The sequence below is a fragment of the Saccoglossus kowalevskii genome, chromosome 14 (genome assembly GCF_978046115.1).
Source record: "Saccoglossus kowalevskii chromosome 14, keSacKowa6.1, whole genome shotgun sequence".
NCBI classification, from domain to species: domain Eukaryota; kingdom Metazoa; phylum Hemichordata; class Enteropneusta; family Harrimaniidae; genus Saccoglossus; species Saccoglossus kowalevskii.
This window is the reverse complement of record NC_140654.1, coordinates 23513480-23540266: the sequence shown is the minus strand read 5'-3', so window position 1 is coordinate 23540266 and position 26787 is coordinate 23513480. Positions and strand designations below refer to the sequence as shown.

General features: G+C 35.8%; 1 protein-coding gene across 1 annotated transcript; it reads right to left on the bottom strand.

Moving 5' to 3' along the window:
- Nucleotides 1-26119, bottom strand: LOC100374042 (polycystin-1-like protein 2). The gene is made up of 30 exons (XM_085507551.1): nt 26113-26119; nt 23731-23823; nt 22339-22833; nt 21119-21245; nt 20713-20882; nt 17492-17662; nt 16984-17249; nt 15829-15855; nt 15596-15727; nt 14667-14748; nt 14087-14145; nt 13413-13652; nt 13016-13112; nt 12651-12763; nt 12152-12413; nt 11440-11528; nt 10651-10881; nt 9470-9801; nt 7888-8192; nt 7124-7647; nt 6885-7020; nt 6397-6614; nt 5069-5246; nt 3993-4229; nt 3766-3889; nt 2951-3173; nt 2531-2630; nt 1708-2259; nt 1257-1403; nt 1-849 (listed from the first exon to the last, which is right to left on the bottom strand). Exons 1-30 carry the CDS (start codon nt 26117-26119, stop codon nt 782-784), a joined length of 5805 nt encoding a protein of 1934 aa, XP_085363677.1. The 3' UTR covers nt 1-781.
- Between the last annotated feature and the right edge of the window lie 668 nt (nt 26120-26787).

The following is a 26787-nucleotide window of genomic DNA, read 5'->3' as shown; positions in this document are numbered from 1 at the left end:
TGTAGTATGTCACTGTGTATTTATAGATATATATACCCCGTATATTCGGCGAATAGTATCGACCTTTTCACGTTACGCATCATACGCACAATAAACTACGATAAATATAGATTCAAAGATAATATAATATCACCATTATTTTACAGTTATACAAACATAATTGTATTTAGGTGATGCCTACCATACGTGATAAAGTATTTTATTCTATCTCGACGCAACAAGTTTCAATGCATACATTTACGCTGCAATTATTGGAATCTTATTTGAAAAAAAGAAACTTAAATGAGCAGTGTGTCAAATAAAACAACACTACTTTGACTTTACTGCATCTTGTTGAGTGCAATTAATATTATGCATATATTAAAATGCGTACCCTGTAAATCGAAGTAAACAGTTTGGACAAAATTTGGCATCTAAACCAATGAAGAATCTCAGCACAATGTAAATAAATCCAATCAGTATCAATACAAGATTAAAATATGTACAAGTTTTTGTTGTTAAACTGGCAATATAATCAATCAGTCATGTATCGGCAAACATGGCTATCAAAATTGAAAGATAAGAAACACCCATCACTATAAGATCAAATGAAGGACAAATATTGATTTACAATCACAATTGCATCCTCTCATATAAATAACAAAGGAAAAGTGGGGAATAAACAATATTAACATTTCTAAGTTAACAATCATTATATTGTTATTAATGTTATCCGGGTGATTAACCCTGGTCGTCATTGTTACTTTACTTTGATTCATAGAGAAAACTAAACACAAGCATATTATGTTTTTCTAACCTCCACCATACTCCTTGAATAAACGTGAACCATGATTTCATCCAATTTTCGGCCTGCATGACAAAAATTTATTAGCGAGTTAGAAATTCGAAATTATATCGTTTATACATAACAACTTATTTGATTGAAATGATTAGCGTTATTATAATATAATTCATGGACATTCAATTGAGAGTATTTAGTACTTAACACTTAATACACTAAAGAAATGCTAAATTTGGGGAAAAAGAAGTGTTGTAACTGACAGTTTTAAATGTATTAAAGCGGGCGGGTCGTCAACTGCGCACGCGCGGGAATTGAATCCAAAGCGATGATAACAACTCGCGCTAAGAACACAAAGGCTCATGGGTGAAAGGTTGTTTGTAAAAAACGACACGCTATGGCGCATGCGTAGGTGACGAGTTCTCCGCTTTAATCACATGCATATGAATTGTGAATACACAATGCATTTACAACTTACAAGTACTTGGGTACACATTGCCCGGTATTATTTCTAATGAATCTATTCGTTTTGATATCAAATCCAGTCGCTGGCTCAAGGCATCCAGATCACACAGATCTTCACTTACGACAGTCTGTGAGCTATTTGACGATGACGTCACGCTTTCTAAAAAAATATACGTTTTTAATTTTAGAAATAACTAGATTGTGAAGATAAATAATCGTTATCGAATACAAATATTTTTTAAATGAACGCTCTTATATGTTCGAAGTGCAGAAATATTTTTTTTTTGATTGCTGCGATTCTCAATAGTGTCAATCATATTGGTCACATGTAATTACGATTACGAATCACAAACTGTTAGCTGAGTGTCATCTTTCTTGTAAATAAATTATGAAGAATAGACGAGTGATATGCAACAGCAACGAGACAATCCGAAAACTATATATAATCTGCTATCACCACCTACCTTCAAGCAGTTTATGGTTGACAGTCACACCCACTCCTATAAAAGCTCGAAATCGCTTCCACATAAAGTCCACCATTTCATACTCGTTCGCTTGTTTGTCATTATCGTGTTTGACGGCTTCGTAAGCGGACACAAGCACCGTAACAAATACATTGAACAGAACCATGTAGATCAACAGCATAAAGGTAAAAAAGAAAAACCGTCCAAAGATCTCGTGCGCTTCTTTAATTTCATTGTATCCAAACCTGCCTAGCATCATGGTGAAGAGAGTTTCAACTGCGAGCGTGAAATCAGAGTACTTGTAGACAGATCTGCCGAAGACTAGATATCCAAATTGACCGTAGGTAAAGAAAATGACGAAGAACACAACTGCGAAATATATCAAGTCCTTGGAGGCGTACTTGATGGTTGATCCAAGAAGTGACATGCGGCGATTAAATCGAAGAAGACGAAGAAACTTCAGAATAGATACAAAGACTATAACGGAAATGATATATCCAAATATTTCATCCCACAATGCAATACGCTGAAAATTTATGAATGTTCCAGAACCTGAAAATAAAGCAGTTCAATACGTTGTTATAATCACATGACTATTTATTGTACACCAAACACCTGAATATAAGATTACTTTGATACAACAAGGCGATATTTAGTCTGTACTAGGACTTACTCACAATAATTCTCTTTAGTTACCAGGAAAATATACGGTTTTCATTTTCTTGATGTAAAAAGCGGGTGGAATACATCTTACTATAAACCCATTTTTCATGTCAATAAAAATCAATGTATAAATACTGAAAAAATATAGTATATGGTATACCTTGGGAATTGTAGGGCAACTCGTCCAACGCTAGGTTCCAGAAAATTAATCGATAGATATACATAACAACCCCAGTTATACATAGGGCTAACTTGATCACCTGCAAACAAATACCGCAATGTTTTTACAAAAAAACAATACATTATATAGAACGTCCTGTTTACAGTGGGATGCGGCAGCTGCTTAATTATTTTATCAATTATCAATAATTAATAAGTTGAATATGAAAACAAAACAAAATATGGAAACACTTTTTACAATCCTCTCAATAAGTTTAAATGCATGACAGATAAGTGTGAGGGGTCCGATAACATCTGTGTTTTTGAACGGCAATGATTGGTTGAATTTATGGAATAGCGGAAAGATATACAGTTCAGTTCGACAAAAAAGCTTTCTCGGGTATTTTTAGATTTTACCTACTTCTAATATATTCCAATAACTCTTGATAAACTGTCTTCCTTGTTTCTTCATTGACTGGATGAGCTTCACAAGAAAATACACCAAGAATACGAGAAATATAACCTCACAAATGACCACAATGACAGCGAATGTCCCGATATAGTTATAAAGACGTAAGGGATATACTTTAGGTATCACGATAACTGCCCCTCCAGACGTGTACTCCAGCAGCAATGTCACCATGCTGTGAATAGAGTGAATAGTATATATAGCAACAAAACCACGTAATTCTATGACAAATATCAGAGGTAGACATATCTTCAAATCTAGCCTGAAACACTATCTTCTTAATAATTAATTTTAACTTTGTTCATGGCTCATATACCGCCATACTTCTTTTCATCTTATCGATATTTATTTGTATATAATTAGACGTACACGATCTCCCGTTAAATCATTTTACCCCCCCCCCCTTCAGCTTTGTACATGTACTTAGTGAGTTCAGAGTTTTTCACTGATTGTCAAAATGTAGCAGTGAATGTATAATACTTAAAATCAACAGTGTCACATGCCAGAATTTTCTGCAAAAAAATATTCCTGTGATCAGTTATATGTATTATTTATATATTCATTATTCGTGCACTGATGGGACTCACAGCGTCACGCAGTAACTTTGGTGATCTGTGATTGGTCTTACACGCGCATTGCCAAGTCTGATCTCGGACGTTTACTGACTGCGTGCCTGACTTGATACGCCTGGTGTAATAGTGATACACTATAAATCAGTCAATAAATTCGTGTTTACCAGAAGTGCATCTAATGTATATGTCTAGTACCTGAATAGATTGGTGTTGGCATTGTAAAGGGAAGCTTCCACGAAAACAGCACGTGTGTATTGGTCCAACCATGTGGCATTAAACAGGTATTGTACCACATCCATTGCATGATAGGCAGTATCTCCTAAAAATATATATATAATGTTTAGTAACTATCTCTTCAGTCCACAAAATAGATGATAAGCCTTATCGAGGAATTAGTCATTCGCCGTGAGACAATTACATACCTAACTCGGCTACATATCCTCCCCCTCTATACAATGTATCACGTCCATAATAGGGGAGACCGTTGAGTTTGTCCGAGGTCAGATAACTCCAGTAGGCCCCACGATCATCAACGTTGTCTGTAGAATTTATGACAGACCACATCTCACCATATGAACCCCTGTCTTCTGTTTCCCAAGAGTAATCAACTTCGCAAATCGATAACACACCTTTCATTGGAGACGGTGCTTCACAGAGATCTTGTAAACAGAAATAAAAACGCTGTGAATTACAACATCAAAGATGCAACCTTACAAAACGATGAGTCCATGTATGTCAGTAATGACAATTTCACATGAAAATACGTTACTCTGCATACCACGATATTTAGATTGACAGATTATTTTAATATCGTAGGAGGCTTTATAATAAACTACATTTGAAATGCATATATGTAACCGTGTAATTAAATGAATTAATTAAATTATGTGTATATATGTTCAATGTGGTTTCTTTAATCATTTAATTTCCTTAATCGGTGTATAATAAAGCTGTGTATTTCCTTTAAAAACCACACATGACATACCTATGGTAGGTCGTTTTGATTATACTAGGTTTTATATGTGTGCAGTAATATATTCCGCATGTTGTGTGTGACCTCAGAGATTCGAATTATGCATGACCATCCAGTCACTGCAAGTCCACTTTCACTACACGCTATTTGAATTATGTTTTGTGGCAGTGCTTTGAGGCGCTTCTGTTAACAGTCGTGAGACGCAATGTTCGTCATTGTAGAGTTTTAGTAGAGAGATACAATTTAATATTTTATTTGCTCAAATAAACAATCAATAGTGATGCTGGTTTTATATAAAGTTGTAGTCATTTGAAAATAACGACCACTAATCAGTGATATATGTCCAGTACCTGAATAGATTAGAATAGCAGAGTTTGAATATCCGAATTAGATATGAGTTTGTATACGTCTTAAAACATAGGTAACAATATAAATTAGATTTAGATCTAGATGAAACGAATATGATTAAGTAAGATAATATATATGTAAATATTTTGAATATATATGTTACTTGTTGTATGTTACCTGGTCTTACTCGCAGATGTCGTATCCGTGCTGAACCAATGCGATAGTTAGACATATCCGCCATGAATGACGTCATCTGAGAATCTACCACGTCACCGTTGTACCAATGATGAGCATACAGTGATGGGATCAATGTGAATTGCGTCCACGTCCAAAACTCTTTAAACCCGTAATGAATCTACTTGGGATAGTATATACACATACAATGTGACGATGTTGAGGAAACGAATATGATATATTCTAAACATGTCCATTGTTACCGGGATGATACGAGTCTGTGTACTGTCAGCGATGGTCAAATATCAAGTCGTTAAAAACTTAACTAATTAACGAACAAACGAATGAGCTAGCCTACAGACGATCGAACGTACAGTGGAATTCGATTCAGCTAGACAGTTCAACATGATCAGCAAAACATGCAACTCTTTTTTCTTGGTGATTTACTGAGACAATAATCGAAAGTTAATTAAAGGTACGGCTGGTATACAGTAACATTGGAGATCTGTCGTCAAACGGTTGACGTGTGTTTATGATCACCACCAGGTGACGACTAGACTATAGACTGGTTAAAATCAACCATTATTTATGGCCCAGTCATCGGCTACATAATCAGTGACTTTTTTTTTTATTCAGATTGTCTATACAGTACTTTATTTTCCTTCATTCAATTGAAAATACAAACCGTGTTGCAATCCAATTGTTGAATTGCGCTGATTCTCGCTGTACACCCGACCAAACGAGAAAACGAAAGAGTCGTTCTAACTAGTTAGCTAAGTTTATAAGTATTAGATAGCTAGCTACGATTTTCATATAACTTAAAGATATAGATATATATTATTAGGCTACATTAAGAATATATATATATATATATATATATATATATATATATATATATATATATATATATATATATATATATATATATATATATATATATATATATCAGTTTATCAGTTAATAACATATTATAATGCATCACTGATACACACATACAACAGTAACCTGTGTTTTATTCTATTATGTATTGAGATTACAACTTGTGAGCAGTAATATTGTATACTGTCAGAGAATATATGGGACGCAAGATGATCTTGTTGACTTAATTAGTATGATCTTAAAAGACTCTTCTTCTGTCATCGGTGTATTTTTCATGTAAGTATTTTTATCCGGTTGTTGTCCATGTAAAATCACCTTTTTAAATATTGTATAAATTGCCGCGAATGTGTTGGTGCAACTTTATACTGATTTCGAAAACCAATTACACTGAATGCGCATGATCACATGACAAATGAAGTATGTGATAACGAAGAAACATTAACGATACTCACATTAGCAAAGTCTGGTCCCTTGAAAAGAAGATTTCTAATATTGTTCTGCAAATCGTACGATCTCAGATCACGGTTTCCATATGCGATGATAAGCAATATGATGACAAAAAAGAAATAAAATAGGATTTCTCGTGATATTTCCCACATTTTCAGCTCTTTCAGTCGCTGTTCCCTGGCCGCCTCCAGTTTGCAGCTGTCCGGTGGTTGGTATTTTATCGCTTTAAATAAAGCATGAAAACATTCGTTCAAAATATTAAACATTAAAATATGCAAACAAAAGCACTTCCAGGTAGATAAGTTTTCTACCAACATTTGCGGTGACATTATTTTGTCAATGTTGCACCAAATAAATATATATTATTTTCTATTAGCTACATGGCGCCATCAAAGTAACAGCAATGAACGTGAATATGTTCAACCAGAGTGCTATATACAAATCAAAACACGCACACACAACGTTACTCGTCGATTAGAAAGTGGTTACCTACCATTTAGTGTATCTCTCGATGGCTGGTCAGTACTCACTCGATTTGGTTGGTAGTTAGTTTCCTCGAGAACATCATCGTCTTCACTTTGGTCGGGTTTTCTAAATATCATCGCAATAATCACTGCCATTAAAATAACCTTTCAAATAGAAGCGGTATATGTTAGTAATATGCTTCTAGCAAAGAACGGATGGACAGACAAACGGATGGACAGATGGACAGACGATCATACATTCACTAACCTTAGCTGGTTGCAGGAACAGAATACTCTCTAAAAACGACACTATGAACGATGTCAGCCACATGACTGATTTCTCGTTTCCCCATTCCAGACTGTAGAGCACGGTGAAGAATGCAGATGAAATAACAGACAGGAACACCAGTATCCAGGCAATGTATATGCACCAGTATGGTAGATGAAACTTCTTCTTCCTCTCAGACTTTGATGGATCTTTAGTTTGGTTATAGCCATTGGCATCATCTCCTTTAAGGCTGGCCAAGCTACCAACTCCGCTGTCCTTGTCGCTGACTGGGTTGTTTTCCGGGAAAATCTTATCGGATAATGTGGCTATGGAACGAGGTGAGTCGGCCATCTTTGTGTAACTATTATCTACAAAGGTTACTTTCTTTTGACTTTTTCGACTAACAATGTATGTTTTTTTCCGACTTCTTCGAAAAATTTGTACAATTATCAGATTGACCGGAAATACCACCAATCCACCCATGACGCCAACATACAATTCATGCCAAGTGAAATGAAATGGACCTATACAAATAAATAAGTGATGCATTGTCAAGTAATTCAATCCTTAAGACTTGAATGGAATTACGTAATCATGGAAATAACTACAGGATGTCATATTGAAATAATGAATTCATAGAAAAATATATTTGGAGACACCCCATTTACTCTATCTTTAATTTTATCATGTATCCTATACCATCCCCATGTGTGCGAATGATTAATGATATGAGGAACGCATACACACAAATTACGGACAATTACCTAATGTAATTCCTACGCTGAGTTGTAAATTATCTTCAGTCTTGTACCACATACAATTCGCAATCATTGTTGTAAACAGAAGAGACAAACAACAGGATAAACGTTGAACCCGGCTAAAAGAACTTTTAGATGGTCGTGACAAGACGGAGAACCACAGATGACCGTCAGTAAGATCCTTCTTTGCTGATGAGGTGAAGAGATATCGAAAGTTTGTAACTTCGTCTTTGCCACAAACAGGTAGAAGTCGATCTATCATGCCGTCTCCCTCCTCTACGGCCAACCAACGGTCGCAAATAAAGAAATACCTAATATGGAGAGGCAATCGATTGTTTTAGTAAGACATATTTATAAGTTTTAGAAATAATTATATACAATATATATATAAATTATATTTGATAAACTACTACAAGTATTATAATAATGAGTATCAAATTATATAAAAATCTTGCTGCATGCTTACTGGATATATCAGTTATAATATGAGGTTATTACGAGGATACCGAAAAGTATGCACGAAGACAGTACAGCGGGAGTATCGACCGACGCGCAGCGACGATCGATGCGACCGTGTGCTGTCTGAGTGCATACTGTCGATATCCTCGTAATAACCTTATTATTATACATCTTTTCCTCCCAAGGATACATCATAGGAATGCCGAAATACAAATAGTTCAAAACAGATTGAGCGAACTTCTTTATAATTACAGGACGCTTACGTGCGTAATCGTTCCATATTTGAAATTCGCATTACCTAATATGGTAGGGTGAAAATACCCAGTGCAATACCGCAAAATTACGGCACGCTGTAACTTATGGCGTTACGGTGACAGATGTATAATACTAGTAATATAGTTTAATGACGTCATGTTATACATTTTAATGACGTCATGTTATTCACAGCCTCAACAAGACTATATTTACATATATAAGGATGATGACTATTGAAATGATTTAACTAAATACAGATTACAAAAATTACGAGTAGAAATTCCATATTCATATTACAAATGCAGGACCAAAAATTAAAACTAAGAGACAACGAAGTTACAATCAACCTACAACTGAAACGAACGACCCGCAGCGCCATCATTATTATTGTTACTATTAACTACCATCATCACGTGTTGGTTTGAATACATATCGATTAGTGCACCGGCTGGCATTGCGTGGAACGCTGAGGCCCTGGAACATGAAAGGCGTCTAACTCCACGCTGAAACACAACAGACGTCGCACCGAGTCGAACACAAAAAATTGTTTAAATTGTGAAATGCTTTGTTTTAGTTCATTTGTAATATTATGTAAGTTTTTATTTTTACGTCACACCACTCACACCAACACTGGAATAGTTGCTTGGATTATTCGTGGTGATTTTTCGTTACCGAATTTAACGTCCACCTGCCATGCAGATTCAGAGCCACTAGGAAGCATTATAAAGATACCCTATTGTCTGGTAATGCATACCAATGACGTAACCCAATGTTCAAATATAGCTAATGATATAAATTGTATGTCACAAAGAAATATTTGGTCAACTCGGTGAAAAATACCGAATGAGTAAAAGAACGGTTTGGTATGATTTACCTTTTTCCTGTCTGCAAATCCAATACGGTTATCTTGTCTAAAAACCAGGAAGCGTTGGATCCTTTGCCTGAGTTGTCATGCCATACGCGTAAATACGTCAATGGACCAAGTGACTGTTCTGAACTCATGAGGAAGTTAATATCACTGGATCTATCAAACAACTTCCTATCGCCATCGTCTAACTGCCTTGCATTGGTATCACCACAGTCACCTGACAACAAGAAGAAAACCTTTGACCTCGTACCGGATCCCTTACCCATCCCGGTGCAGACAGATATTTGATAATAAAAGTGGTGATTCGGGTTGTTGTCGATGAGAGGAAGGGTACTCCACTAGAAATGGATAAAAACGCCAATGATAAAGTTTTAATAAAATGTGTATTCAATTAATAGTTTTAGGATATAGATGTTCTGAGGAAAATGTGTTTGTTTTATATTCCTGGCTTCATTTTAACGTTTTGTATACACCTTCTTTTCTCTAAAGGCCCACATATCTGCATATATACCTCAAACCTTACCGTATGCTGTCGCCGTTTTCATAAATTTGGGATGTTATAAACGTGTTATAAATATTTTATATCAATCAAAAATGTCTGCTAGAATTCCCACTGACCGATCAAGAAATGATATGACGACATAATCACCAGTTCTAATTAATATTAATGAGTCAGTATAATATCGTCTAATCAGCAAGCCATCGAGCCATTATGCTGTTGGCGCGTATCGAGTGGAAAACCTTTCACAAAAAGTAAGAATTGAGGGGAGTGTATAATTCTGACACGTGTCGCCTCACTGTAAATAACAGTGTATAAAAACACCTCCATAAGAGCCTGATAGGCGCGCGCCCCTTGTGGTGATTCAAGAACGCAGCACGTCTTCAAATTTCATGTAAAAAATGGATTTTACACGCGTTGTATACGTCGCTATGAGTCCCATATCGAACAGGACGCGACGCGACGACCACCACCCTTCGACTTTGGTATTTTCACTGCGTGTTCTTGAGCGTGGGCGATTTCAAAACTCAATACGTGCAAACAATATAAACGCTAAATTGTCCATTGTTGTATGTCGTTAAAAATTATGTAGTTACAGTTTGCCGGAAGAGCTTTTATATTGGTTGAAATGGAATATGTTTCATGTATAATTAGACAGGTATTAGATATATGTCAAATATACAAGCACCTTGTGTCTGTCCTGTTTATCTGCCCTTCTCACTACGATGACAATGACAGCGTACGCAACCAACACAATAATAACAGTGGAAAATACCGCAGCGTTGCTCCCAAGGGTGGCAAACTTCTTGAATACGGTACTGAAGTCGATGGTGTTTGGTGGCGTGATGAACCCCGCCCCGAATGATGTCAGATGGTTAGAGTAACACTTGGTATATTTGGTATTAGATTCCTTAGATACCTGTCAATAAAGAACACTTTTATTCTCAAAAAATATTATATATGCACTCAATTTTAATTGCGTGCCGTATACATATTTATAGATCGTGGCTGATTGTACTATAAATGCACACATGAATACTTAAGTTGTACGCTACCCCGATAACATATATACTGAAATTGTTATTCTTTTATGAATATAATGACGGATATTAAAATGTTCAGTAAAGTATGTGCAATTTCTATAAGCATTTAATTCTCTCAATTGTCGCCTAGGTAATTCAGGGATATGATATTTAGAACGCCTAATGACAGTCTAGCAATTATTTAACGACATCCACGAATATATCGACGTGTATATTATAGAAGATTTCCGATTGTTGAAAACGCCTCCGCCCCTATCCTACGAACGTCGTCATAAAGAGCGGTGGTCGTCGAGTCGCGTCGTGTTCAATGTGGTAATCATAGCGACGTACATAACGCGTGTAAAATACGTTGTTTGTTTACACGAAACATACGCTGCGCGACAACCACCACCCTTTAAATATATATTAATCAGTTTGAATTTAGTGTGTCTTACTATGAGACCATCTGAGTGCCATGTGTCTGATCCACCATTGCGATACATACACGATGTAGCGTATACTTGGAGAGTGACATTACCTGCTTCTATGGGGAGAAGAACTGTTAAATTATAAATGTAGTCGAGAATCTACTTGTGGGATTCTACGCCGAGACAAGCATATATTTCATGACAAATGACAATGGGTACAGTACATTATATTGGAAGAAGAAGGCGAATCACTGACTAAATAAATATGATCGAATACAACACTTAAACATCCGCCCAGATGTATCAATATTGTAAAAATTAAATACTATTGGCAAGTCGACAAATTATTCCCAACATTATTGAAAAATGTTATTTGATGCAATCACTGTCACTATAACAGACTTTAGTAACCATGATGAAAAATAAATGAATGCGAAAAGTGTTGTTTTTTGGGGGAAAATATGTTCCACCCCGCCGGGGCCACGAACTGTGGTTAATTTCACATGTCAGATATTCACCGATATGATGTTACACTCTATGTATAATGAAATGAAGTTTTGCTTGGTGCTCTTTCAATACGACGCTCGAAATGTAATAATTTTGAAGATATTTAATTTACACACATTAACATATATCGGTCAGGAATCTGTCAAGGCTTATTCAAACATCATTCTCGGGTCCCTGATAGTTACAACTCTTTATTCAAACAATCAGATCATCGTCCCCACAATACTGTTACCTTCTACCGGCAACACCCCAATAAAGTATTGCCCCAAATCTTCCACATCGCCACTTGTTAACATCAGTGTGTATTTTAGTTCAGCTCTGACGTCATCTTCAACAGCGCCATCGTATTCTTCTTCCATCGGTAATGTGGCCCTGACGTCATAATCCAATATTGTTGGACGTTTACCTCTTCGTATGTAGATTTCGTAAATGTCGTTATTTTGTATCAAGTCAGGCAGCGCTACGATATTCAAAATGCCGGTCATTTCATTAACCTGCAGATGAACATGAACTCAATTTATCAGAGCACATTGCAACAAAGCATTCTTTATGTCATTCATTTAATATCTGAAGTATGAAACAGAAAGCTCTGGTTGTCCAGTTTATTTCATCTCATCTCCAAAAGTTATATCGTATTTATTTCATCTCCCGAACCAACAAAGACAACATGAGTACGGCGTCAGATGGAAAGTACAAAAACTGATGATATTGTAATACATAAAACTACAAACCTCAATACTTCCAATAAACATTTCATCAATTTTGAGCTCTGATGGTATCAGTTGCGTGGAAGGCTGAGACGGATTATACAGGACGATTTCTATATATTCGTCTAAACTATTCACTAAACAAATAAACAGATATGTAAATGATATGTCAACACTGCTATTTTGCGACATCGTATTGTAAATCTCCATCTAATGAGAGTTATGTTAAACTAAACACATTGTATACCGCGCGGCTCTTCGCTGCGCTAAGTTACGCTACGCTACACCACGCTACGCTACGCTACATTACGCAACGTCACGTCACGTCACGCAATATCACGTCATTATATTATATGTACTGTCCGACGTTGCACACTTGCTTTTCCTACCTTCTATAGCATTTCCATCAGAATCAAATAATTCTAACGTTAAAACATTTGTTGTGATATCTGAGTCTGGCCATATCATGAGAGAAAAATGTTTCAACTGCAAAAAAAAAACAATAACACTATTATTCACAAACTGATTCATCGATATTTTTTTGTATGACTGTGACCAGTGTATTCAGTTAATAGTTGTATGATAATACTGTGTAATTAAACAGTCCAAACATGACATATTTCACGTAAAGAAATCAATTCATTTGAATACTGATGTACCAGACTGACTACTGTTCGATGAGATCACAATCCTCTGCATTTGTACAACATTATCTTATGCAAATACAATTTGAAAAAAAAACATTGTTCAGAGTGTACAATAATATTTAGTGTAAATCTCAGTTACCTTGATATCAACAAATTCTTCATACATTCCTTCGGGCAGCATGGTATCTGTATCGGGTAGTTTAAGTGAATCATTCCTAATTATAAACTTTTTACCGACAATCTGAGATTTGTGAGCCCTCTCCAAAACAAGAGTTACTGTCGCACTCGATATCTTAACTGGCGATTCCCCTTGTACTCTGGTGTTGAGCACGCTGGTAGAAATAGAGTCTAATGAATCGATAACAAGAAGTATGAGATCCTACGAAAACACAAAAATGATAATATAAGAACAATAAACAGTTTTAACAATTAAATATGCAAATCAATGCATGGACGTATATTCTGACTAATGCAATAGCAGTATTTAGTAGATTAACGGAACAGTGGAAATGAACCCATTGTTTTCGTCATTCCACATATTTGTCAATTTGCAGACCCAGAATCAGGTCAATCAACACCTACTGAAATACCAGAATCTCTGATGCAATCCAATAAAAGTGAACACGTATATTTATACAGTTTTGTAATTCTGATAGTTATTCGTAAACGCGTTTACTTTGCGACCACGTTGCACACTCAAGTTATCATATAAACAGAGCCATTCGATTCAGCCGTCCTCTTTCTTTCAGCGGTAACATTCGTGTTGTTCGATTGATAGATGTGTCATACAATAATAATACAAGTTTAAGTTACCTCTGAATCGTTCCGAAACGACACGCCACTCAGTATGTTACTGGCTACTGTGGTAATTTCTATGAAAAAAATCAATTTATATTTCAGTAAAGTATTATTTTAATGTACAAAACGTTTAACTAATGTTACTACGATGACAATGCTAACTCATGCAGTATTAAGGAGCACTGGCAAGCCGCAACGGCTATCGGGATAATTGCTGCAGAAACTAAGTTGTGTATAATTGATTAACGTAAAGCCACCATATGTAGTGTTTGCGTTGGTGTCAAAAATGTGTGAATGTTGGCAATTCATATTCCTGATTCTACAAAAATACGAACCTCACATCCTTGTATATTATGCGGAACCACATATAATATTGCCAATATAACAGGAAGTAAGTCACGTGCTTTTTCAAGATATATATTAGCAGTCAATTAACATCAGGGGTTACAAGCAATATCATAACAATAAAATGCCTTAGATTGTTATCCTGATTCTATGAAGTCTATGAACAACATAATGTACATAAATTAGGTCGTGTTGTAATATTTCCGTGTGCTCGTAACAACAACCCTATATCATGTCGACCAGTACTCACCTCCAGCAATCACCACAATGTCTTCATTGTCTTCGACATTCAGTTCACTTATCGTGGACGTCAATTTGTTTAAGCAAGATATCTACGAAAACGAACCGAAACAAAAATACGCTAAAGAGCAAATATTTGGCCAAAATAACTGTCATATGTCATTTACGTGTCCAGCGGTATTACAACTCGGGACAGAATAGCTTGACCAATGTAAGTACGCTGAGGCGCTGGTTATTAATACCGTCCTTGTGTTACGTTGTTGTTTTTATTCGTCACCGTGTCTTATTTTGATGACATGCGGTTAAACCCTAATGGATCTAGATCGATGCGAGAATACTTTTTCCAATCAGCGCACATTCAGGGGACCGGCATACTTCGCTATCAAAACTCGAGAACCTGTTAATATTTTGCTAGCACTTTTTAAAAAAAATCTGAATATCATACTACTGATTGTATGGCAACTTTATAATGATTACTTGAACATTTTGTTGAAAACGAAAACGTTATTGCATTCCGTGATTTCAAGGGCAGAGAATAAAACGTTCCCTGCGAGCAAACTTCTGTTAATCACTGTTGTGTAACAGTGACGGCAAATCAGTTATCTGTTTATAAGCAGGATTTTTTTTATATCTACTGTTTTAACACTTTAACAGACAGGCCATTGAATTTGAACAATAAAAGGAATTAGTGCGCAAAACCATTGATACAGGCAAACAATATTACGGTAATGCGCATGCACGGTAGACGACTTTAGACACGTGATATTATATATAATGTATAATAGGTGTGAAATTGGAAAATGTGACGTAATTGAATGGGTATTTTTTGCATGGCTCTTCGCACTATACGTACATTATTATTGCTGTTGCTTCGTTCGCCTGACAGAAAGAAAAAAAGGATATTATGATAATAACGGTTATAATATTAGTTGGAATTACCGTTTCATGTAATGTTAGTTGTTCTGGGTCCACTGTTAGCATATTCAATAAATTGGCTATGGATACTATGTCACTGTATTCTGCATTCCATGACAGCATTTGCTCCAAAATTTTTACACCTTCTTGGCGTGCCTGTAAGTAAGTGTATACATGTTTTGTAGGTTTTGAAACTTCACGCAGTGTTATCATAATGCAACAATGTTGGAAAAACAATATTTATTCCCTGAACTTACCTTTCGTTGGACAGTGTCGTTTGTCGCCTAAATTTGAAAAAAGTCAATCAAACCATTAATATTAATATTAATATTCACAGGTTAACGGGAGAGGGCGTACTCAATGAACAATTCGGCAATGATATAATTATTTCAGAAAAACAGTTCAATTTCGTGCTGCAACACGAATACACAAAAGGTAAATGCGATAGAGCATGTGTGACTCGCGAATGTATTAAACATTATGCAAATTAGTTGGAGAACATATCATTGCTATACAGTATACAATTTTAATCAAACGCAAGACATAAAATGAGTAAATGTAAACACAATTTCACCTCATTTAACAAGGATGCAGCTACGGACAAAAAAGTTAAAGTTCGAGAAAGGTCTTCATCTTCAAGTAATTTGTTAAGTGTTCCATTTTGATAAATCATCTCGAACACGATTGCTTCAGCGTTCGAACTGTTCGGCGGATAAACCTAATTCAACAAAGACATCGAACATAGAATATATATATATATTTTTTAGCTTTTCGGCAATGAGGAAAATATACTGGAGAACAATCTAAAGCAAAATGTGAAGATTAAGCGATGGTATATTTGTTAGCGTGTTAATCTTGTGTCAGGTCGGTTGCGAGAACAATTCTTGGAGTCGATGTTTTACTCAGCAGTACAAATCAGAGTACAGTCTACCGTGTATTTCAAACACGTGGTATCGGATTCAGGCGACTAGCTCAATAGCACTAAAAAACGCTTTTGAATCAGGAAATATGGTAAAAAATATATATCCGGAAATGTCGTCTGGTAGAATAAACATAAAAATAATAAATAATTATCCCATGGTACAATTCTACATTACGTAACACTGACATTTGTTCATGCTAAAGAAAGAAATCGAAAATGTAATTACGTACCCATTGAACGATCAAATGGGCTATTGTATCGGCAGTTATGGCGTAAACAGTAACAGCTTTATCATTTATTTGAGACGTAACAAGACAAAACAAGCTGTTTCATTAAACAATTAACCTTGTTACACATCCAGCTCCCTGTATTAGTTAAATGAATTCACACTGTTATTCTATCGCGTTGTAGGGTAACTGGCTTTTGTTTGTGAACATACAGGCGGAGTTCAAAATGCCATCTGGTATATTTATATAATTGATGACATTACCTTTATCCGCACATTATAGTCACTGTATGCACCGTACGTGTCATATACCCTGGTCTTTACACTAACATCATAGTCGTATTCAGCAAACCCCATTGCTAATTGTATTCCTGTCACATTTAAATCGCCACCAAGCGAATTGACTTTTATCAATGATGATAACAGTTGCGTCCCGATTGGACGTCCAAATATTTCATAAGAAACAACAGTTCCGTCGGCATCAGCGATACTATTACATTCCACGCGAAACAGTGTAGCCAGTGCAACCCCTGGAAAGTAATAAAGCGGTTATAAAAGGGTCCTATTTTGGTGCTAAAATATTTATTTTCTTCTTCAATATTTGGAAAAGTATGTTCAACTATTTCATTTAGAGAACATACAAGAGACAAGATGTACTTGACCTTTGACCAAAGATTTGTTGCATCAGTATTGTAATAAGCAAAAGGGGCCAGTGGCCTATAAGAGCAAATAAAAAAAATATATGTAAAGTTAAAATATTTAGAGAACATACCTACTACAGGTGAAACAAAACAATTCCCACCAGAGGGAGGTTCGTTCACAGTAAAGTCGTATGTACGTTTCGGGAATGTATAAGCAGAATGAGTCGCCCATGCAAACAATGCATATCTTTCACCGCCTCCTAACTCGTTTTTCTTGATAATAATATAATCACCAGTAATTCCTGTAATGACACAATAACGATATGATGTGTTCCATGCATATTTAGAGGTCATTAAAAAGGAAATCCTCGTGAGTGGCCTCGGTATTTTAATGACGCTTTCTGATAACACAGATTATAACCCCTTTCCTGTTTCCATTGTTTCTGCTTTCTTCGCCAACATAGACCAGTCATTCTAGCAAAAAAAGGGGGGGCAACCCGTCACAAATTGCAACAGAAATATTTTTTTCACGGTGCTTTTCGGAAAGGTATCTAGATTGACATACCAAAAGTCTAGGAAAATCAAGGCTTCCGAAATATACCTAATTTGCATATATTCAAAATGGCCGTTTTGCACATTTTTACAACATGGAAATATAATAACTATTTTGACATATCTTTAATTATAGATGAGGTATTTTAAAAAATCATGATGCTATGGTGCTGTTTTAAGTCGGAGAAGGTATGAGAGTGCCAAATGTGTTGATTGGGTAGATGAAAATTAGCATAAATTCAATATAGCCGCGATAATATAATTATTAATGTAACTTCTCTTCCGGCTTCTCTTCTATGTGGCATAAGTAATAAGTTTAAGATGCTAGAATCCAATTTTAAACAGAATCGCACAGTACAGAAAAGATGTAAATAAATGGTTTCCTGGGTAGAAGGATGCTTCATCTGCATAAATCCAACATGGCTGTCACATCTAAAAAAATATGATATACTATATACATAATAGACCATTTAAACGTAAATTTTCTACTCTAAAACTATATTTTTGATTTAACAAACTGTATTAAATAGTTATAATTCTGTCCAAAAGTTTATTATTTGATTAATGTAATTGATAATCATCATCGCTATCTTCATCAGATATCTGAACTACATTTGTGCATCCAGATCCTCGACATTGATCATGACCACAAACTGCAGAACATTCAAGGTTGTGCTTTCTGCAGGTACATCTGAGACTGCAACAGTGTGTGGAGCAGTAGCATCTCACTATCCTCAAGAGAAATTCAGTTGCTGTCTTCTTGTCAGTAGTCAAAAGTTTGAGTGGTGCCGATCGGAGATGCTCAAAGGGCAGTCTGCTTAGAGTGGCCAACAAAACCGATAAGTTCCAATTGGTTGTCTCCCTCGCTCGAGGTCAGGCCTCTGATTAAACAGTAAACAGTCTCCTAATGGTAGGACAACCGGCTAGCCCCGTCCCCCAAGAATCCCAATGGTGGGTGACAAGGCTGACATATAGCCAACAATAGCTGAAAAGACATGTCCATTTCGTTCAAACGGTGGACGGAAAGTCAGCTGTCTGGCCAACAAATGGATGTCCCTTCCACTACACAAATCAGTGTACGCATGTCATTTCGAGGTGTAGGCTGTGTTGGTGGGATTCCTGTTTGCCCTGGCCAAGACGTTGGCAGCCCAGTCAGAAATAAATCTGAGTGAGTCAACTGAAAGCCTAGATGCGTGTAAGTGGTACACCGCTGTATTCCAGGTACCAAGGAAAAATTTGCTCCGCTAGGACTGAAAACGATGGGGATCTGGTGCCCCCTCCTTGTAGCTATAGGATACCACCACTGTGTTGTCCGTGTGAAATAAAACTCTGTGGTCTTGAACTATGGGTATAAAGTGAAATAGTGCTAAGCACACTTCGTTCATTTCGAGCCAGTTGATATGGCAGTCTTGAATCTAACGCAGGGGCCATATTTTCCGTTGGGCTTGTACAATAGGTGCGCTCCCCAACATCTAAGGGAGGCATCCGTTTCCAATGTTATAGCCGTGGCGAGGGGACCCCCTGCCTGAGGTTGGCAATTGCCGACCACCAAGGCAAGGTATCCCTTGCTTGGTCCGAGAGTGTTACTCACCTCTTAAGTTCTCGTAAGAGAGCCCGGTGTTGCAACAAAAGTGCGCTGTATTGGGTAGCTGCGTAACACAGCCTGGCGGAACTACCCTGAGAACCACTGACATCATTTCGATGATCCGACTTAGTTCTCGGAGGGACACAGAGGGAACGCTGACTAGGGGTTCGGCTAGGTTTAGGCAATGGGTCTGCAATGACTGTACCAAGACCACCTCTGTGTCGAACTCCCTGGCCAGGAACAGCAACTGATGTGTTGGTTGAGGGTGGGACGTGTTCGATTTACTAGAAGCACAACTGGCCTAGAAAATCTGGTGTTAGCCTTAATGTTTGACTAACCACCCCTTGTTGGTTGGATGGCAACCAGCCATCTAGGTACACGTTGATGTTTACCGATGTGATGTGTACTCAAGCAGCAGTAGCACCACCTGTTTCTACACTCTGGTGAATACGTATGGAGCCATGCAAAACCTGATGGGGGGCACCAAGGTCCGCCCATCAACTCCGTCCGTGCGTTTCCCCCTACGTCCAGCACTCGGTGGGATCCAAAGCAATACCGAATGTAGGACTCTGGATCCTGGAGAGTGACTGTTTCAGGATCGAGCGTGGGGAGGGTGGTTGAATATCGGGTCACTAGGATCGATGTTCCCTCCTCATTCCACGGCGTGGCTCACAGAGTCATTACGAGGAACAGACTTTGAGGGGCTGCCCAAGGTTGCACATTTAAATGATACTATTTTGACGGCCATATTGGTTTTATGCAAATAGGATTATTATTCAATAAAATATTTTACGATCACATACATTCACACACATCAAACCATATACTTGAATATCTAAAAAATGTCATCTAGAATTAAAGATATGTCCTAATAGTTATATTTTCCATGTTGTGAAAATGCACCAAACGGCCATTTTGAATATATGCAAATTAAGTATATTACGGAAGCCTAGATTTTCCTAGACTTTTAGTATGTCAATATAGGCGCCTCCCCGGAATGTATTGCGAAGAAATTATGCCTGTTACAATTTGTGTTGGGTCAAACCACAAATTGATCCAACACTAAACATGGTGAATGCAACCGAAATCATATTGTGGACGTTGGATGTTGCATTAATGTTGGTCCAGTTTATAGTATCATATTTGGTGTATTTCTTTTATTAGTAACAATATTTGTGATAAAGGTAAATAGTGCCAGTGCTACGTTTTCCATACCTGTACTGGTCATGTTGGCAAACGAGTCCACTGTTGTTATGCCGGCTGTTGTCTCAAACAATCCCCATTCTATCCTTGGTTGGACAGTGTCAGGACAATCAAGGCAGTTTACTCTGGCACGAAGTCTTATTTTCGGGTTGGTGTGATTTCTGTTGCAGTTGTGAATGCAGCTGACAATGATATAAAATGTTGGAAATCACTGGCAACGAATATCGCAATGACAGAATATCTCCCATCGTTCAACTGGCTCTTTACTTCATTGAGGTCAAGCAATTAAACGATAGGGAAATATACTACAAGTATTCAAACAAATCACCGAGCACATTACATTTGCATGTTTCTCACATATAATAGTGGAGCCAACATTGTAAAAGAAACTTTTAACAAAGTGTAAAGTAGTGAGTACCTAATTTCTATCGGTAAACAATTTCTTTCATCGCTGTTATCACCACAGTCATCGTTGTAATCACAAACAGCGGCAGAGTCAATGCATTTACTATTATCGCATTGGAACAACAATGGTGGTAAACAAACTGCATAAGAAAAATTTTAAAATGTAAATTAAAAACATTTACATAAATTATGATACTTACATCTAGTACTACATAGGTTTACTTTAATGGTGTTGTTTGTCAGCGAAATTTACCAGAAGGTTTATATAACCCCAATTCATATTCATACAATACTCCTTCAACATAAACGTGCATACATGTGACTTGGCAACATAGTATGTAATTATCTACTGTTTATATATATTGATTTTGATACACCTATATGATGTTGTAAAAATGTCATTATTTGGAATCTCTCGATGGCTGTCAATAGACGAGTTTCGAGTTATACGGACGAGAATAGGGGATTGATTTATTTGCTTGTCAACTCTAAGGTAACGGCAGAACCCCTATATATATAGTAGTAATTTATGTATATTATGGAATCTTTGAACAAAAACTGACCCCTAGCACTCTCCAAAATTTTCTAGTTGCCAATAATGGTATAGCATGCCTACCAATTTATTAATAACAATTAATGACAACAGATTATTGATAACACATTCGACATGTACATTAGTGAAACAGCAAGTAGTTAGGTGAGAGAGAATGAGACGTGTGTTTCTGCGATTGATATACTTACAAAAAGTGGAACACATGTACTAGGTAAGAATATAGTGGCATACTTGGAGCATGGTAACATATGTTTGCATAAGAGAAGTAAAAGGCAACAACATCGCATGACACGTCTACACACAAACTAGGTCATTATCCACTTTTTTTAATTTAGGTTTTTAGAAAATGTTTACTTATCGAAAGTTAATTATGCTTTTTATGTTATATCATTAACAGTGAAAGATAAAAAGTGGACACAAATTATAAAGTTACATTTACAAATTACAAGATTCATCTGCATTTAAATATATTAAAATGCGTGTTTTTTTTCTTTTTCTTGTTAATTTGCTTTTTTTTTCAAATTTCTGCTCATTGCTACCATCGTCATTGTTTTGTACTTTATTACGTAATAGTGAGTATGGTATGCATAATATGACTGGAAATCTAAACTTTTGAGACCCACATCAAAATGGTACGGTGAAAGGTGTGTGTGCAATAACTGGCACAGCAGTCATCTCACCTGTAGCGGTTAATGTGGTTTGATCAGCCATTGTGGAAACGGTCGTACTTCCCCAAATAAGTGAAAATGGGTTATTGGCTATGGTTGAAGTATCAATTTGGTCAACCATTGTAGAAACAGGTGTTGTTCCCCAACTAAGCGAAAATGGATTACTGGCTGCGGTTGTTGTATCAGTTTGTTCAGCCATTGTAGAAACAGGTGTAGTTCCCCAACTAAGCGAAAATGGATTATTGGCTTCGGTTGAAGTATCAGTTTGTTCAGCCATTGTGGAAACAGGTGTTGTTCCCCAACTAAGCGAAAATGGATTACTGGCTGTGGTTGTTGTATCAGTTTGTTCAGCCATTGTAGAAACAGGTGTAGTTCCCCAACTAAGCGAAAATGGATTATTGGCTTCGGTTGAAGTATCAGTTTGGTCAGCCGTTGTAGAAACAGTAGTTTCGCCGGCCCCAGTTGATGAGATATATGACGTTGTGGTTGGCAAAACTGTTGTGGGATCTGCAATTCAATCAGATAAATATATCAATAAATATATGCACAATTTGTGAGAGTGAGTATAGGATCCTCGTTCCAAATTGTTCCAGTCAATGTACAAGGACGCGAAATGAACATGTTAAACATATATAAATGTGTACAATTGTAAATGTGTACATCAGATATAAAGATAGTATATGCCCCAACTGACAAAAACTATCATCATCCATACATCAAGAACACATGTTTTATATAGAGTATCAGTAATAAACAACCGATTATACGATTGATTGATTAGTGGAGGGCGTGTGTTTAATGCAATAGAAGTTTAGGAAAATTTAGAGTATCCAGACACAGTAGTAATCTGCTACATTCCGCTGAAAGATGCCACTCTGTGTTTTATAGGGTAATCATGTACAGTACTTAGTGGCCCCATGTGCTACACAAAGTAGTACTGATAACTTACACCATGTCCATCTTGTCTACTCCAATCCCTAATATTTTGCGACATTTGTTTGCAATCAGAAATCAGAGCAAGTTCAGGTATAATTTGCGCGTGTGGAAAATACTCGAGATAAAACTCGAATATTCAAAGTTAATAATGATTAGCTTTTTGTATTGCATGCAATGCTAATATTGTTTATCATGACAAATATGTAGATTGAATAAAATTAATAAATAATGAGGTTAGTCAGTGACATTTTTTCAAATGCTCTTTTGTGTGGTACTGTAAATTACCACACTTTCTTACAATAAAAGATTGAGATAAAACAAATTGCTATATAATAAAACATATTTAGTATAAAACCAGTTCTTCTTTCACGAGATTAAAATTATATACCTAACAACATTACAATGCATATAGTCAGTAATTTGGCACATGATGGTAACGTTTAGGCATTGCGCTTAGACTATACTTACCACAGTTCAACTCATCACTCCCGTCTAAACAGTCATAATCGTTATCACAACGTTTATACGTAGCAATTGCATCTCCGTCGTCACAATACCAGTCTCCATGGATACAAATAATTTGAATATTACATTTGCCAGAACGTATACACTACACACCAAGACACAATGCTACTACAAGTATGTTCATACTGCTATTAACCATACACTACCTCGATATAATTATTATTACAGTCATACACAAGTATTTGTACATTATCACCACTTTACACCTACATCTATACTTATAGACAATACTACTATATATATATATATATATATATATATATATATATATATATATATATATATATATATATATATATATATATACAGCACTAATATACCCATCTATAATACACAATTATTTGGCATATTAAATAACAACCAAACATCTATTATACTTAATAAGCACAAAGAAAATAAAAACAACCGATAGCACAACAAATATTTTCTCAATGAATTACCTAGCTTCCATTCTGTAGGCTGTTAAATTACGTAATATATTTCTACTTATGTTAATATTTACCTCTCTTATTTGGGATTGAATTATACTAGATTATCTTAACAATACCGTGTCATGTAGTACCAGCTTAAACCTAATATTTCGGATCTTTTTTGCAGTTTATTAAATTTATTTAAAGCCGTTACCATAATTTAAAAAAAACATTCAACCAATAAGAGTTATTGCATTTTTCCAATCACAGCTTATCATTTTTATTTGAATTATTTTAAATTATAAGTTGACCTGTTTATAACATGCTGATCGTTTAATGTTACAATGATTATGTATTGAATTTGTAATTAATAGGTATTCTTAGACACCAACACATTTAGTTTGTAATATTTATAATATATATTCTACAGTTTATTAATATAAAGTTAGTATCAATTCGTAGAAATTGTTTGAGTTAGATTAAACATCATATGTCGCTCGAAAAGTTCGGAAATGCTTCCGTTTTCACTTTTTGATTGAAAACACTAAATTATAAATAAATATGTGAGGAATTGGGCTAATAATGTTTTCATACGGCGAAATCCGTCTTTTTATTACTGAAGGTCTTATGGAAATACTTTAGACGCGTTTTGGTTGTTCACATATAAATCGTTTAACTATAAATTACACTAAATACAGTGTAATTTGAAATTGTCCACAATGTGGTAATTATCACCATTATTTAAATGAACAAATATTGAAATTAAAAATATATTGAAATGCATTTATATTTTTAAAAGATGAACCTCATAAATGCATTACACGTAAACGTGTGATTAATTGATATTATAAAACTTGTCTATCGAATTATGATATTTAAATATATCAAATTATTATTAGTTATGAAAAATAAAGTGAATATTTATGATATTATATTGTCTTGCTATGTCAGATAAAATGATCATTTATGTGACAACGTATAAATAAGATTGGAATGCACTTTATCATTACATAGATATTACTTATGTACGCAACATTAACATATTTCTATGGCAATTAGCATAAAGCACTATATATAGGGCCACTATTTGACGAGAGGCAACTACATTATGTAAACACCGCTATCAGCTAAATGCTAACAATATGATATACATGTAATCACGTAACACATTGTCATGTTTATGGTAGCGACATGGAGGTACATTTATTGGGTTAGCTTTAACTTACTAAGCATGTAACGATTAATGAATACATGACCGGAAAACTGAAATATAGAAGTGCATTTCGAGTTTTTGATCTTTCTAAAAAGTATTATCCTCGTTATTTTGATCGATAGCTGTCACATCGAATCTCAAAACTCCGACAGACTATATGGTGCTATCGCCGACAAGTAGTGAATATTCACACAAAAAATGTGCTTTCAATGATTTACACGTGAAATATACTGTAGGAAAGCGACAGTCGTTTTATGTGATTTTACAGTCAACATTCTGCGTGAAAGTTAATTAATGAACGCGGAGTAGACCTGTACCATGGTGTTCTAAGCGAGGAAACTTTCGATTTTTGGAAAGGTTAATTGTATGCGCAAAGAGAATATTTTGAACAGCTTATTTCACAACCTGAGCCATTAACTTTTCAGTTGATGTGTTTAACTAAGAGGTCGTGTCTAAGGTATTTATCGACGCACTCATTTATTAATCGAATTCTATCAAGGTGTTTTGCGTCTGGGATCTTTTCGCAGTTACGCAAAATCAAATACAGACAATGAAATATGAGACGAGTCCGTTTATAGATGAAGTATACATCCAGCTTCCTGAAAGTATATTCATATATATATATTCCTATTTGTATGTGTTTTAAACAAACTAAACTTTATTATGAAGAATATCCAAATTATAAACTAATGTTTAATTTACTTCCCATTGTCGCTACCTTTAACATAACTAATATTGATGAGATATCATTGTACAGTGTGTTATCATAAGCTCACCGGCGCATAATTCCAGTGGTTCATCGCTCCAATCACCGCAGTCGTTATCGTCGTCGCAGTACATAGAACCAGACACACAAACTCCGTTATCGCACGTAAACTCTGAACTCGAGCAAGTAACTCCTGGCAAGGATACAAAACACGGTTTGTTGTTGGTGAATGCGTTATTGATTCTAAGACGGTAACCATACAGGGGTGGTACACGCGTATATAGCACATAAATGCTGTATGCTAATACCGCCATATAATTATAAATAATAATAATATATCCATATTCAGAATCATATTATTGTGTTTCTATTGCTGGTTCTTCGTAGAGAATGATGTCATTGTGACATAACGTAGACGTATACACCATCCATATTGTAATGCGATTGTTGAAATCAAGAAGGTTAAACAGATATAACGAGAAGTAATATTTAATTTACTGTTATATATGTCCCTCCATTATATAAGAAATCCCGTCGTTGCCACGGTAAACTGAATCTATGATGGCGAGAATTCAATCAGTTGTTTTATTAGGGTAGACCCGCGAGATACGTGGTAAAAAGGTGGGAAAGGTAATTTATCACAAAGCCAGAATTCACAAGAAGAAACATAA